Genomic DNA, 15464 nt, shown 5'->3' on the forward strand with positions numbered 1-15464 from the left:
ATTTTATAATGGAGTCATGATTCCAAAATAGCTTGATAGATTAGAACAATGGAGTGAATCTTAAAAGATGATATTTAACAGGGATAAATGTAAAATTCTACATTTGGATTCAAATAATTAAGTTCTCAAGTAAAGATGATGATAAATGATGGCTGATGATGATAACAACTTGCACTTCTATGGTGCCTTAAGATTTATAGTGTGACATGACAACCCCTAAATGCTAATTTAATTTTGGGCTTCACTACAGGAAGTGATACCCAGACTAAGGGATGTGACAGTCCCACCTCGCTCTCTCCTAGTAAGAACAGGATGACCAGGATTGTGGTAAGACTCAAAATCAGGTAATAGCATATGAAGACCAATAGAAGGAACATTTGGCCTGGCAAAGAGATGTAAGAAGTAGCTGTCTTCAAGTACCTGAAGAACTGTTGTGTGGAAAATGGATTAAACTTGTTATATTTAACTTGAGAATAAAAGTAGCTGCAACAGAGGAAAGTTCCGAGGAGGGGAACACAGGGTCCATGTAAGAAAACATTCCATAACAATTGGAAATGTCTCAAAGTAGAATGGGGGTACCTTCCTCTGAGGCACTAGGTGGCTCCTCAGTAGAAGTTGTCAAGCAGAGACTGAATAACCACTTTTCAGAGATGTTCAGAGGGATGATGTAATAATCAGATACAAATTGGAACAGAGGCTCTCAAGGACTCTTCCCAGCCTAGAATTCTGGGATTCTCTAAGGGAGTTGGCCTCCATAAAAACTACTGTTGAACAAAAAAAAAGTACTTGTTGAACAAACAACTCATATTGAGTTTAGAATTGGATCTACTATAGTCTTTCTATATCCTGACTCCAAGAGTTGGGCTCTCTGCACCACACAATTCTGCCCAAATGTTTGGAATAGTTCTTAGGACGCATGTAAGAGGGAGCAAGGGTGGAGGACAAAGGTGATGAGTTCAGTTATGGTCACTGAATTGGATGTCAGAGTGAAAATATACAAAGGGCAGTTGAAAATGTGGGTCTATAGCTTGGAAGAGAGAGAACAAGCCTGGAAATATTTTTTTAACATCCACTAATATGCAGTTTCTGGTTCCCATATTACCTTCTTCAACCTGAAGGCTTTAACACAGGCCAGCCTCCTGCCTGGAATGAACTTTATCCTCATCTCTGCCTGTTGAAAAACCTTGTCTTCTTTAGGGTTTAGCTCAGGTGGCATCTCCTCCAATGAGCTTTCCCTGATTCTACCCCATCACTAAGCACATTTCCCTACAGTCCCCTGGCTGAATCTCACTTTTGCTTTAATCATATTCAAGCCATCACCATATTTATTTGTGTATATGCTGTACCCTGCCTTCTAGAACACAGAAATTATGACATTTTGTTATCTCCATGTCCCTAGCTAGGTGGTTTTCAAAGGATAAAGCACTGGGCCTAGTCAGGAAAACCTGAGCTCAGATCTGGCTTCAGACACTTACTAGCTGTGTTACCCTGGGCTAGTCACCTAACTTCTGTTTGCCTTAATCCACCAGAGAAGAAAATCACAAACCATTCCAGTACCTTTGCTAAGAAAACCCCATGGACAGCATTGATGTGCTACGGTCCACAGGGGTCATGAAGTGTTGGGCACAACAAATTCCTAGAATCCAACACAGAGCCTGGCACACAGCTGGTGGTCAATAAATGTCTGTGGAACAGATTTGAATGGTACCAAACTGAATCGAATCATTAGTTGAATTGGGGTTGGGAGACTAGCTTAGAGCACCATTTTCCAAACTAACTTGGTCCTAAGACACTTTGGGCTTTGGAAAGAAAGGCCATAAATGTGACCTGAGGACTTGGGGATCTGGAGGTAAATGCTGCTAAGCTCTGTAACTTCACTGGCATGGGTGATCCCTCTCTACCACTAGAGGGGTAGAGCCCCTCTACCACTTAGCTGATATTCTTTGTAAATTACCGTGGCTGAAAAATGCGTCACCCTAAGGCCAAACTGGAGATGAACCTCTCTGACTTCAGCAAGGGTATGCCTCCAATGACAGACATACAGTCCATTGCCAGGTATTCCTTTTTAAAATAATTATTTTTAGGAATGAATAATATTAAGAATTCAAGGAAGTATGGGAAGACTTAAGTGAATTTATGCAGAGTGAAATGGGCAGAACCAGGAAAACTATATATATATATACAAATATATAAACACACACATATAGACACAGATATACACATAGGTATATATCCATGTTACATGTGCATGCATGTATGTGTATATAGACATCTATCCCACCATATGAACACATAACACATATACAGACATGCATCACAATAGACATATCTACACATATGTAATACACACATATATACCCATCACACGATATATACATGTTCACACATGTGTGACACATATGTATAGAAATGCCACAATATCCATATATCACACATATACGTGCAGATATATATCACAGATACGCATACACACATAAGACACATATGTATAGACAAATACCACACACATATGACACACATATCTCACACACACGCATATTCACAAGAATGGAAATGGAAAGAACAAAGGAAAAATTGATTGCTGCATCATTATTATGAATAAACTTGACCTCAGAGAACAGATGAAAAAAATGCACCTTCCTCTCTTCATTGCAGAGAAGAGCTACGTAATAACAACAACAACAACTACAACAATAATAGCTAGCATTTGTGTAGCTAAAGCACTTTACAAACATTATACCTTATTTGATCCTCACAACTCCCTGTAAGGAAGGTGCTATTATGATCCCCTTTTTGCAGATGAGGAAACTGAGGCAAGGAGCAATTAAGTGATGGGAAGTGTCTGAGGCAGGATTCAAACTCTACTTTGGCTCCAAGTCCCAAGTCACTGTGCCACCCACTTACTGCATGTGCTATTGGACACAGTAGATAATGTATGGATTAATTTTACTCAACTGCTTCTTTTCTGATTCTTCTTAAATCCTTGTCACAAGGGGTGACTCATTCAGTAGGGGAGGGGGGAAGAATGTATTCAGAAATAAATGTGATTTGATACAAGAGGCAGCAATAAAAATGTTAATGTAAAAAAGCCTCAAAAGATTATTTTTTTATTATTAACTGGACAAACATAAACATTTCAACATACAAAGAACAGAGAGAAGATTGTATATAAGACTGTCAGCTTCTATTGCATACTTTTTTTTTTTTAAGAATAAGGACTAGATCTGTGATTTCACTGACGTAGGGATCTTCCAGGGAAGAACTTTCTCTACCTTGATACCTTCTCTGAAACATCTATTTTTTTTAAGGTGGGAGGAGGCAATTGGGGTTAAGTGACTTGCCAAGGGTTACACAGCTAGTAAGCCTCTGAGGCCGTATTTGAACTCAGGTCCTTCTGGCTCCAGGGCTGGTGCTCTATTCACTGTACCACCTAGCTGCCTCCCCCACCCCAATCATCTAGTCTTAAAGCATTGCCAAAAGCACTGAAGGATTAAGTGATTGGATCAGGCTCACAAAACTAATATGGATCTGGGCAAGACTCGAACTCAGATCTTTCTGGCTTTAAGGCTGACTATCCATTATGATATGCTGACTCCCTTAAAAGCGTATATTAAGTTTAATACAGTAACACCAAAACTGTCCTACTTTTCACTTCCTTCTGAACTTTTTTATTTCTGATGGGTTTTTTTAAAGATATTTCATTAACATCCTCTTCTTTCTTTTTTTTTTTAAATCACTACTATCCCTCCCTACAAATCCACTCATAACTCTTACCTCCCCTGAAGACCAAAAACTCCACCTTGGAACAAAAAGTATAGTCAAGCAAAACACATTCACTCATTGGCAGCGTCTAAAGATGGCTGCTTCATTCTGCACCTCTCTGGCAAGAGGTGGGAAGCACATTCACCATCAGTCTTCTGTAATGAGTCATTTTGCTGACTGTCATTCTTGAGCCTTTTTAAGTTGCTTTCCTTTATGTTATTTTTGTCATTGTTGTATTTATCCTGCATATATCTTGTTTGTACATAGATGTTTTCATATTGTCTCCCTCATTAGACTGTGAACTCCTAGAGAACAAGAATTGTCTCTTTTCTTTTTTTTCTTTTTTTTTGGGGGGGGGGGCCTAGGCAATCAGGGTTAAGTGACTTGCCCAGAGTCACACAGCTAGTAAGTGTCATGTGTCTGAGGCTGGATTTGAATTCAGGTCCTCCTGACTCCAAGGCTGGTGCTTTTTCCAGCTGCACCACCATCTTTCTTTTTTTTTTTTTAGCACTTGGAACAGTGCCTAGCACACAGTAAGCACTTAGTCAATGCTTACTGACTGATGACTACTGATTACATTGTTCCCCTGGTTCTGTTCCTCTTATTTTGCAACAGTGCTCCAAGTCTTTTCATCATGGAGGGCCTGCCCGGGTCTATTTACCATTGGTATAGCTCTGGAGAGCTCAGGGACATACCTCCATGCCATGATAAGAGATCAGAGTTGGATTTTGGTGGAGGAGACAAGAAATGAAGTCTAATTTCATACCAAAATATAAGTATTTTATACATCTGTCATATTTAATATTTTAGAGGGGGGAAATATAAACATTATGCAAATTATCTCACAGAGTTCCATTTGGCCTAGAACACCAAAGTTCTCAATTCAATAAATGGTGATTTAGCTGTTCCTCTGACCTTCTGAGCTCTTGGCTCCCTTATTGTCCAGACCCACAGGCACCTTTCAATTCAGCATCTACTGACCAAGGACATCATGCAAGGCCCTCAGGGGTGATGTTGAGGAGAACCTCATTCCTTCCTTCAGAGAGCTTCCAGCTTCCCTGGTTATTCACAAATAACTAAAGGGTACAACATGCTATGAATGTTCAAAGGAATATACCTGGCTACAGTCCTTTGTATTTCTCCACCATATCCCCAGGAACCTCAATTATATCCATTTTAGTATTTATCCCTCATGAGTTCCCTACAGCCTGGGGGTCCTCTGATTGGAGAGCAAAGACATGAGCTCCTCCCAGAACCTCCATTTATGGAAGGCCCCCAGACCAACCATCCCTTCATTTCTCATCTGGCCATAGTCTTCAGGATTTATCATGCTGCTGAGCAGCTTCTTGACATTCTGTGCTGTGCTCTGAGGTCCCTCCAATACCTACCATTCTTCATGCTAAGGTCCTTTCCTTGCCCTGATGTTCTCTTTGAAATTCATGCAGACTGACTTCTTGTGCCTTCTATGAAGCCTTCAAAGGACCCCGGAAGAGGCAGAGTTCATTACGGTATTATAAACATAACAAATTAATGGGGGATGGAATGCCACCACCTTGTCATTATGCAAATTAGAGTGCCAACTGAATCAGATCTTCCACAATCTCTTGGAGGTAACTGCAGGCAGTCTCTACTCAGTGCTCATTGGGGCCAAGCTAATTAGCACCACCTTGAAACACTTGGGTAAGAAGCTTTTCCCTTAACCTTTGGTATCAGGAGTCAAGACTGCTCCCGCATCAAGGGTGAAGGCCAGGAGAGCAGCCCTGGCATGTCACTGGCCAGGAGAAGTTGCAACTTCACCCAGTGAACAAAGACTTAATAGGCTCACAGAATCTCATAGCTGTAAGGGGCTTTATCTAGTCCAAAACTTGGCTGAGTGAGAATCCTTCTACAATGTCCCAAACAAGTAATTATCCAGTCATCATCTGAAAATCTCTAGTGATGGAGAGGTTGCCACCTTCCAAATTGGGACAGTCCATTCCTCTTTGGGGTATCTCTGCCATGTTGAGTCAAAACTCTCCATTGGCCTCCCACTGCTCCCAATTCTGCTTCTGGGACTAACCAGAACAAACCTAGTCCTTTCTTCTTCAATTGCAGTGCTCCAAGTACTTGAAGACAGTGATCACATCCCCATCCCCTCTTGAGCTTTCTCAGTCTAAATATTGTATTCAGTTCTGGAAACATTTTAGGAAAAACATTGACAAGTGGGAGAGCTCAAAGGAGGGAGGCCAGGATAGTAAGGAACAAGACATATTAGGGTTGGTTAAAGGATCTTGAAATGTTTAGCTTGGAGAAGAGCAGATTTAGGAGAACACATCTACAAATATCTGCAGGGCTGGCAGATGGAAGAGGAATTAAGTTCTGCTTGGGTATAGAGGGGAAACCTAAAGACAGCACAGTGATAGGGAAGCAGATTTCAGCTATATGTGAGGAAAGTTCTCCTAAAAATTAGAGATGCTCCGAAGTGAGTAAGTGAATGCCCCACCACTAGGTATCTTTATTTTATTTTATTTTTTTGGTGAGGTAATTGGGGTTAAGTGACTTGCCCAGAGTCACACAGCTGGGAAGTATTATGTGTCTGAGGACGGATTTGAACTTAGGTCCTCCTGACTCCAGGGCTGATGCTTTATCCACTGCACTAGGTATTTTTAAATGAAGCCTAGATGGGGGCAGCTAGGTGGTACAGTGGATAGAGCACCGGCCCTGAAGTCAGGAGGACCTGAGTTCAAATCCGGCCTCAGATCAAACACTTGACACTTACTAGCTGTGTGACCCTGGGCAAGTCACTTAACCCCAATTGCCTAAAAGCAAAAAAAAAAAATTCAAAAAAAAAAATGAAGCCTGGATGATCACTAGTCAAAGAGGCTCAGAGAATTCCTGCTTAGCTATAGGTTGGAGTAGAAGGCTTCTGAGATATCTTCTAGCTCTTAGATTCTATGAACCCCCTAGTACCTTTGAACAAGCCTTGTGTTTGAGGAAGTGGGGTGGGGGAACCAGGAAAGCTCATCACTGCAGGTTTTGAAGCAGAGCCTGAATGACTACTTGTCATTCCCAGAATAAGGGAATCCTGCTTAGAGAGGAAGAGTTGAACCTGATGGCCTCTGAGGGCCCTTTTATTCAGCTCTAGGGTTCTATGGAAAAGACACCAAGAAGGATTCAGAACACATACTCATTTCTGTCCCATTGCCAGGAAGGTCACCTGAAATACAGAGCAAGTTGTGACCCAAGGAAGGACATGGAAAAAGAGGGCCATGTATTCAGAGAGCTAGGTGGCATTAGACTTAGAATCAGGAAGATTTGCGTTCAAATGCTTCCTAGCTGTGTTATCTTGGGCAAATCACCTAACTTTTCTTAGCTTCAGTTTCCTCATCTGTAAAATGGGGGTGATAATTACACCACTGACTTCATAGTTATGAAGACTGAACGAGAGAAGCATTTTGCAAACAAACTACACACACACACACACACACATGCTAGCTATTATCTTTGGGTCTCAGGATGGTCATTTTTGTGGATATTTGGCATTTGATTCCTTCTTCCTTCTCTTCCTTCAAAATCATTAATCCAACTGCATGTGGTATACTGCTCAGGCTGTAAAAGGTAACTATGAGATTCTATGATTCTCTGACCAAAACACAGCTGCAGTCTTGCATCAAGACAGACCTTCCTCTCCTTCCCTCCTCTACCTCTGTCTCCTGACATAGATGTGCAAGACTGGCCATATTATAAGGGCATTAAATCCAGGTATGCTTGGTTAGAAGGTATAGATAACAAAAAACTTTTTTGGGATGGTGAGCAAAAGTTAGGAAGTCTCTGGAGAAAAACAGCAGGGTTCCCATGGTCAATGATCAGGATATCATGGATCCCACTGTGAGAGTCTCTCTACAGATGAAGGAATTATAATAAATTCATTTTTTTTATGCTGGTAAGGTGTGTAATTAGCAGCACAAAAGTCCAGTCCTTGGGAGGGGGAAGTGCCTTATTTCAAGCAAACCCAAGATATTAAAATCTAGAGTCATAAAAATGAATCGATTAGGACCAAAAGGTCTAGAAGAGGAAGGGGCCCTAAATATCATCTAGGTCAGGGACTCTTACCTTTTTTTGTGTCCTGGACACCTTTGGCAATCTGGTAAAGCCTAGAGACCCCTCTCAGAATAGGGTTTCTAAATGTATAAAATAGAATACGTAAGATTACAAAAGAACACCAATGATATTGACATAGCTATCAAAAATTTTTTTAGAAAAGTTTACAGACCCCAGATTAAGAGCCCCTGATTTAGTCTTGCCTTTTTCAAACTATACCTCAAGGAAAGGCTGAGACTTGGAAGCCTAGAATCAGATATTTAGAGCTGGAAAGGCCCAAGGAGGTCAAGTCTGTCCCCTCATTTTGATAATGACAATAGCTCTCATTTATATAGCACTTCAAGGTGTGCAAAGTGCTTTACACGTTATCTCATTAGATTCTCACAGCGACTCTGGGAGGTGGGTACCATTATCACCCTCATCTGGCTGAGCCTACAGATGAGGAAACAGAAGCCAGATGAAGCGATTTTCCCAAGGTTACATGTGTTGTAAGCAGCAGAGCTGAAATTCAACCTCTGTCCAGTCTCGAAGTCCAGGGCTCCTTTCACTACATTCTGTTGCAATTAGGGGAACAGAACTACATTTTACAAAAGGATGAGCCATAGGACTAGTGTAGCTAGCTGGCTCTCCTAATACAATCATTCGTATTCGGCAAGCATTTAGAGGCACCTACTCTTCGTAGGGCATTGAAACTATGATCCAATTCATGAAAACCCTAGTTACAGGGTCCATGAAGAGAAGCAACACTTGGCTGCTCACCACAATGCCCCCTAGTGGTTTCTTGGCTTATAACAAGCCAGTGACTATGGAAAAGGTAACTGAGGGAACTCAGGATCCCTTAGCTTATTTTTCTATGACCGCTTTCCATACATAGCCAAATTTCCCAAGAGGCCTCTCTTTCAAGGAGAGCTTCATAGATTATTCCGTGTCACAAAACAATAGATTTAGAGCTGGAAGGGACCCTAGAGGTCACCTAGTCCATTCTATAGATTAGGAAACTGAGATTGAGTTTCTGAAGGTCATACAAATAGGAAGGGGCAGAGTCAGGATTTGAAACCAGCGCCCGACCAAATCCAGTGCTCTCTCCACTCTAACATAGGGTCCCCAGAACCTGTATGTGTAATACAAATGGTCACAGCTTTCATCTCCTTAGCATTTTGTGGTTTACCGTTTGAGTATAGGTATCATCTACATTTAAAGATGAGGAGCCTAAGGCGCAGAGCCTGTGGTCTCATAGCTAATAAGCATTGGGATCAAGTCTCTTGTTTCACAGGTCAGCACTCTCCCTAGTTACCATTTAATTTGGGGACAGCAGAGTCCTTCTGAGCCAGTGTAAGTGGCAACAAAAAGTTCTTTTTCCCTGTCTCTAAGGGCTCCAGAAGCACAGACAATTTAAAAGAAAGAAAAGATAGAATAACACCACAAAAAATAACAATTTGTATTTCCCTGGTTAAGGTTTACAGAGCACTTTCCTCACACAGGATGACAGAAGTAGAAGGGATTTGAAGAGACCATCAAGTCCCCTCATTTCACAGATGGGGAAACTCAGGCCCACAGAAGGGAAGTAACTTATTCAAGATCATATAGTAAGTTAGTTGTAGAGCTGGTCTTGAACCCAAATCTCCTGCCTTCCATGACTCATTCTACAACATTACGCTGCCAAAGAGGACTTTCTATGCATTACATAACAATGAGAAAATCATGTTAACAATAGTTTTAATTATAATAGTTAATACTAATAATTATTATTACAAACAATAATTTAAAACTCATGTAAGGCTCAGGAAAGTTACAAAGAACATCACAGTGACAAATGTGGTCCTATGTAATATAATACAAATTCATTTCTCCCCAGCCATAGTCTAATTCCCTTCCAGTGTACCCCTTCCTTTAAAAGCAGGCAGTCCCTCTCCATGCCATGCCTGGCATAGCGCAAGCATGGGGTAGCACCAGGGACTGTACCCAATGCGGGGGGCAGGATTTAAAGAGCTTCAGCTGGGTGCTGACATCAAAGGGCATCCGCACACTCATGGAGCTTAACAGACCAGCCCAGGCCCCAGAGACTGGGGGAGTCGACTGCATCACCCCATGAGCAAGCAAAAGCCCCCAGAATTTAAATCAGAACACGTACAGGACATTCCACAGAGCTCATTATGTTTACTGTCATATCCAAGTAGTCACCAGCTGATGTTCAATACACACAGTCGTGTCTGGCCCTGGTGTTATTGCTAAAAACCATGTTCATTATCAAATCTCAAAGAGTTAACAGATGGCTGGGGAGGCAGGCCAGAACCCACGTGGTGTGAGACACCACGAGATCTTGGTAGGTTCCACCAACACTTAGTTCCAGTCCCATGAATGTTGTGGCCTCTCCCCAGGGATCGGTTTGGAAACAACTTAATTTAATGCGTAGTTAAACTGGTTGGCAAACTTCTCGTGCTTCTTCTGGTCCATACGATTCATAGCCTTTATCACCCGTTTCATCGCCCCTCTGCCAAAAAAAAAAAAAAGGAAGTCACCCAGAAGAGTCAGTCATAGAACACATTGAGCAGATATAGGAGACAGATGGAGGGGGTAACAATCATAAAATCATAGACTGAGGGTTGGGATGGCCCAAGAGGCCATCCAATCCAATTTCTTCATGCCACAGATGTAGAAACTGAGGCACAGAGAGGTTAAATGACTGGCCCAGTCAAATGACTAGTGTCTGAGGCAGGATTTGAAGCCAGAGTTCCCTGACACCAAAACTAGAACCCTATGCATTCCATCCCACTGCCTCTCAAATGTCCACATAAGGGCCACCTCCTCCCTATGAGGTATCTGTGGGAGGTCATGCATTTTTTCACTGAGGCTGCCATCACTGCCCCAGCATCTGAACTATTCTAGGGGAATGGCCTTCATACTCAGCAATACAGGCATCTCCTCCATGCAAAGAGGAGGAGGAGGTAGGGGACAAAACTTCCTCCTCTGAGGGTCACTTTAATTTCTGGGAAGGATCATGACTCAACCAGAGCTCAGCCTGGTAAAGGTGGTCACACTTTGTGAAGCTGCTTTGGGTCTCAAGTAAGGAGGGCAATGACCAGAGTCAGAGTTCTCTGGCCACACCCACGGATGCATCTGAGCTCCTGTACCTTGCACTGGCAAGCCCACGGAAGACATTCCCAACCCAAACAAGGGTCTGCTCTGGAGCGGGCAGCTGACCTGTGGGCTGCTTGTTATGAAGCTTGTTTCAGGACTTGACAGTGATACCTCACAGTCTGAGCAGAGAGTAGCAGATGCCTGGAATGCTAAGTGCTGGAAGGGTCTTCCCTAAGAGGCCAGCCATTCTGAGCCCTGCCTCTGACAAAGGCTTAGGTCCTACAGGACATCAGCAGCAGAGCCATGGCTTAGACCCGGGCATCTTGACTTCTAGTCTGCTGCTCTCTCCATTAAACTATGATGCCTGAGTCATGAAAGAATGCTTAAGAAGGTTTGCAGAAAAATTGAGGGAGGGACAGGTAGAACAAATTTGTCAGGTTAACAAAATTAGCTCTTGTGATATGCAAATAGTTTTCATTTAGCAAGGCCTTATGAACAGGAATAAACAAGTTCACATTTTATTTATCCCACTCCAGTATCACACTGTTCTTGGTGCATGGCTCCACCTTCCCTAGACGGGCACCAGCCCAACAGGTGGCATTGTACACCCACAACAGCCCTGAGGTTGGCAGGGCAGATATCATCGGTTTATCTGGAAAAGGAAGTTTAGGTCATGACGCAGGAGCAAAAGTAACAGGTACAATGCTACAGTTCTGCCTGGGTATTGAGGAAGTGGTCCAGAACTAGAGGAAGGCAGATTTTCCGTGGAGGGCCTAGACAAGGAGCACCCAGCCCAGGCATGCCCTCCTCTTTCACCTCTTCCCCCTCCTTGCCTGCCACCTTGCTTCCTGGAGAAGCCTCCGCCCCAATGTCCTGCTCTCCTGACAGGTAACTCCCTCAATGAGACCACCCTTCACCTCACTCACATTCTCTCATCATCTGCCTTGATCCCCTGGAAAGGCTTTCAAATTCTGCTCTGACAACTCCCACCCAACAGCTTCTGCTTCCAGTCCCCTGCGGTCCTCCCCCATCAGAACGTGAGCTTGTTGAGGGTAGAGACCATCTTCTTGGCTTCATTTGAATCCCAAGTGCTTAGCCTATTGCCTGACACATTGTAAATGCTTAGTAACTGCTCTATCAGTCTCTCCATCGATAAGAAAGGGTGGATGAATGGTTATGGCATGTGCCAGGGCAACAACTAACCACAATGATGAGACTGTGAATCCCCTGGAGGAACAAAGTATTCTCACCACCATGTAAACCCAGGTCTTTTGCCTCCAAGTCTAAGGCTCTTTGCACTATGCCAGGCTCTTCATCAGTAAATGGTAAATATTCTGAAATAAACTCCTTGAAAAGGGAGAACCTACAGCTGCAGCTCATCTGTGATATGTCTTTCTAAATCTAGTTGGAGAAGGGGAAAGCGAATCCTTAGAGTTGCTAGGGGAGTTGGTTCTCTGGCAGACTGGGGGCTCGGCTCAGCATGCTTCGGGTAGGGGACATCACTTACTTGTCAAACACCTTTTTCCCAATCCTTGCTCGGGACGTATTGACTTGCTGCCTCAGGTCGGTCAAGTTTGGGTACTTCCTTTTCTTTCCTTTGCTTTTCCCCTCTGTTGCTTTTTTACTGTACCTGGCAGAGCCAAGGTCCACTCCAGTAGCCGCTTCAACTTCCTTCATAAACTCCACATCTTGCCACTCTGTTAAAAGGAAATAAGTGTTTTAGAAAAATACTTTGTTTTCACTTTTCTTCTATATTCCAAAGGCCTCCAAAAAGCCTCATTGTGGCACAGGTGATCCTGGCTTCACTAAGGCCATTCAGCAGGGCACAATTTCTGACAGGCTCTACCAAGCTGAAGGGCTTTCAAGTATGGACCTACTTTGGTCAAGTACAGGACTGCACCTGCTGTGTGAGTCATTACCAGGAGGATGGCCATTATTAGATAACGAATTATTCAGCCTTTAGCAACCCAGGAAAGAGAAAAAATTACAAAACAGACATTAGGTGTAGCCTCCTCTGTCCCTACAGGGACAGAGGCAAAGAAAAGTGGATATAGGGGCAGCTAGGTGGTGCAGTGGATAGAGCACCGGCCCTGAACCGAACACTTGACACTTACCCTGGGCAAGTCACTTAACCCCAACTGCCTAAAAAAAAAAAGAAAAAAGAAAAGAAAAGAAAAGTGGGCATAGAGCACCAAGAATCACACACGTGTTAGACCATCTATAAAGTAATTGAATCATTAGTATTCTAAATGTGATATTTACTACTAGCACATAGTAGGTGCTTAATAACAGATTTGTTTGTTGACTGATCCTTGTCCAATGACCACCTAGTCTATAATCGTACTGCAGGAACTGAACAATGTCAATGATTCCATTCTTGCCATATATGAAATCAGAAAACAGCTAACTGGAAGGACAGCTTGAAGAGCTAACAAAAGAGTTGACAGGATTAGTTCCATAGTATGCCCAAGGGCAACAAGAAATGTCATTTCATGAGACATGATCATCTCATCTTGAATGAAGATAATTACAATTTTTATGCTAACATCTGTTGCAAAGGATGAAGAAAGAAATTCAACAAAGAATTCAACAAGATCTTCCAAATGTATAAGTACACACACACACACACACACACACACACATTTGTTGACTTCAATGAAAGGCACAGGGGAAGAAGGCAAAAAATTTGCTGGAAAATATGATTCAGGATTAAGAAACAAGAGATCAAGAGGCTTACAGACTACTCGGAAGCCTCATGCCTATATATCATTAATACTTTCTATAATAAAAAAGGTGAAAGGTACTAGACATGGTGAGAACAGAATGAAATTGATTATACCTTAACAGTCAGAAAATTACCCATTAGTAACATAAGAATCATTTATAAGCAATGGGCTATATGTAGTCTGAAACCGTTTTATTATAACAAAAGTCAAGATCAACTCCAAATTAGAAGAAAAATAACGATAAGCAGATACGATGGGCAACTACAACAGCTTCACCCTGCCATATTCCAATAAGCTGCTGACTTTGAAAAAACAGGAAATGGATAAAATAAGATACTGACAGAGACTATCACTATTGGAAGTTTAACCAATGCAAAGCAATTAAAATAATGATGAGGCTAAAAGAGACCAGAACTTGCCTCATCTAGTAAATACTCAACCTCCTTGTCAACTGGAAAGACAGTAGCCAATGGCCACATTAGTTTATCATACAAAACAGTACAGAGGAAGATAGTGGAAGATTACAAACAATATCATTTCATAAAACAGTAAAGTACAGTGGGCGTGGGGGGAATGAGTCTTTAAAAGCTTGATATGAGTCTGAAAGAGGTCATGTTATTTCAAGAATACTTATAGTCAACTTTGAAAGAGGATAACAAATAAGTAGAAAATGTAACAGATCTGTCAGTTTTTCGATAACAAATGATTTTCATCAGTGACGGCAGTGGAACCACATCTAGGTTCTAACGCTTCTCTAAGGTGCTACATGAGAAAGGAAAAGTACACCTAAGAACACAATGACGGGAAAAGTGGCCAGAATAAACTTAGTACATTCAGAAGAAATCCACGCTGGAGTCGGCACAAATTTGAAAACATTGAGGAATAATTTACTCAGGATATCTGAAAGAGCAGAAGATACTACATGAATGGAAAAAAAGCATGAATGTTATTGTCAAATAAAAAGATAATAAAGATGGTGTTAATTATTCATATGCCTACTTTCTCATCTCTAAAATTTTTATGAGAATGATCTACACATGTATGAAGATATCTGATGAAAATAAAAGCAAGAAACAGGAATATATTACAAATATATTTCTACCTAAGACTTCATCTTTAAAGTAATCACACAATTGATTAAAAGCTATAGAAACTATAAGATCCTACTATTTGTTGACTGCAAAAAAAAAAAGTATTGACAGAGTAGGAAGAAACTGAAGCCTTAAAGGCTCTTTTCCACCATCTTGTTTCTCATTCATATATCAAGGTATTACAAGATTCCCATCCAACAGTCCTTTGATTATCAATGTCAAGGCCAGGCAGGTTAATATGTGCTTCCTACAGACATCTGCCAATGCCATCTTGCATACAGTCTAAATGCACGAAGGATTCCCTATGACAGTAAGGTCTTCCAGATGCTCTTTTCTGTAGATGACACTGGCATGACTGCTGCAGGCCCCAGAATACTGCAGCATTTCCTCAATAAGATCCATGATCACCCAGAAGAGATCAGTCCAATATGCCACATAGGAAAAAAAAATGAATGTAGAATGCCTACGTCCAGACAAACAGCTTTGAGTTAGTCTGTCAGTACATATATCCTGGAAAGGTATGCCAGATAGACAATCGACTAGACGTAGAATGAATCGAATAGGGAAAATGGAAGGGGCTGCATTTCATTGGGGAAGTACACAGTGCTCTCAACAATTCTGAGCTGCTGCTCCCTGAAACAAAACCACATTATTCAAACACTAGGAATCTTCCCAGTGATGCTGTAGGAGTCATGACAGGCCACAATCTCCGAAAAGCAAAATGGAG

General features: G+C 41.9%; 1 protein-coding gene across 1 annotated transcript in view; it reads right to left on the minus strand.

Annotated features, from left to right (window-relative positions):
- Positions 1-9256: 9256 nt before the first annotated feature.
- The window catches only part of UVSSA (UV stimulated scaffold protein A), a 101895-nt gene continuing 95687 nt past the window's right edge, over positions 9257-15464 (minus strand). The window contains exons 13-14 of the mRNA XM_020992249.2: positions 12428-12617; positions 9257-10333 (exon numbers count right to left, since the gene is read on the minus strand). Of these exons, the coding sequence (XP_020847908.1) occupies positions 10240-10333; positions 12428-12617 (284 nt within the window). The 3' untranslated portion in view covers positions 9257-10239. The remainder of the gene's footprint in view (positions 10334-12427; positions 12618-15464) is intronic.

The sequence above is a fragment of the Phascolarctos cinereus genome, unplaced genomic scaffold (assembly GCF_003287225.1).
Source record: "Phascolarctos cinereus isolate Bilbo 61053 unplaced genomic scaffold, phaCin_HiC Scaffold_9;HRSCAF=440, whole genome shotgun sequence".
NCBI lineage: Eukaryota > Metazoa > Chordata > Mammalia > Diprotodontia > Phascolarctidae > Phascolarctos > Phascolarctos cinereus.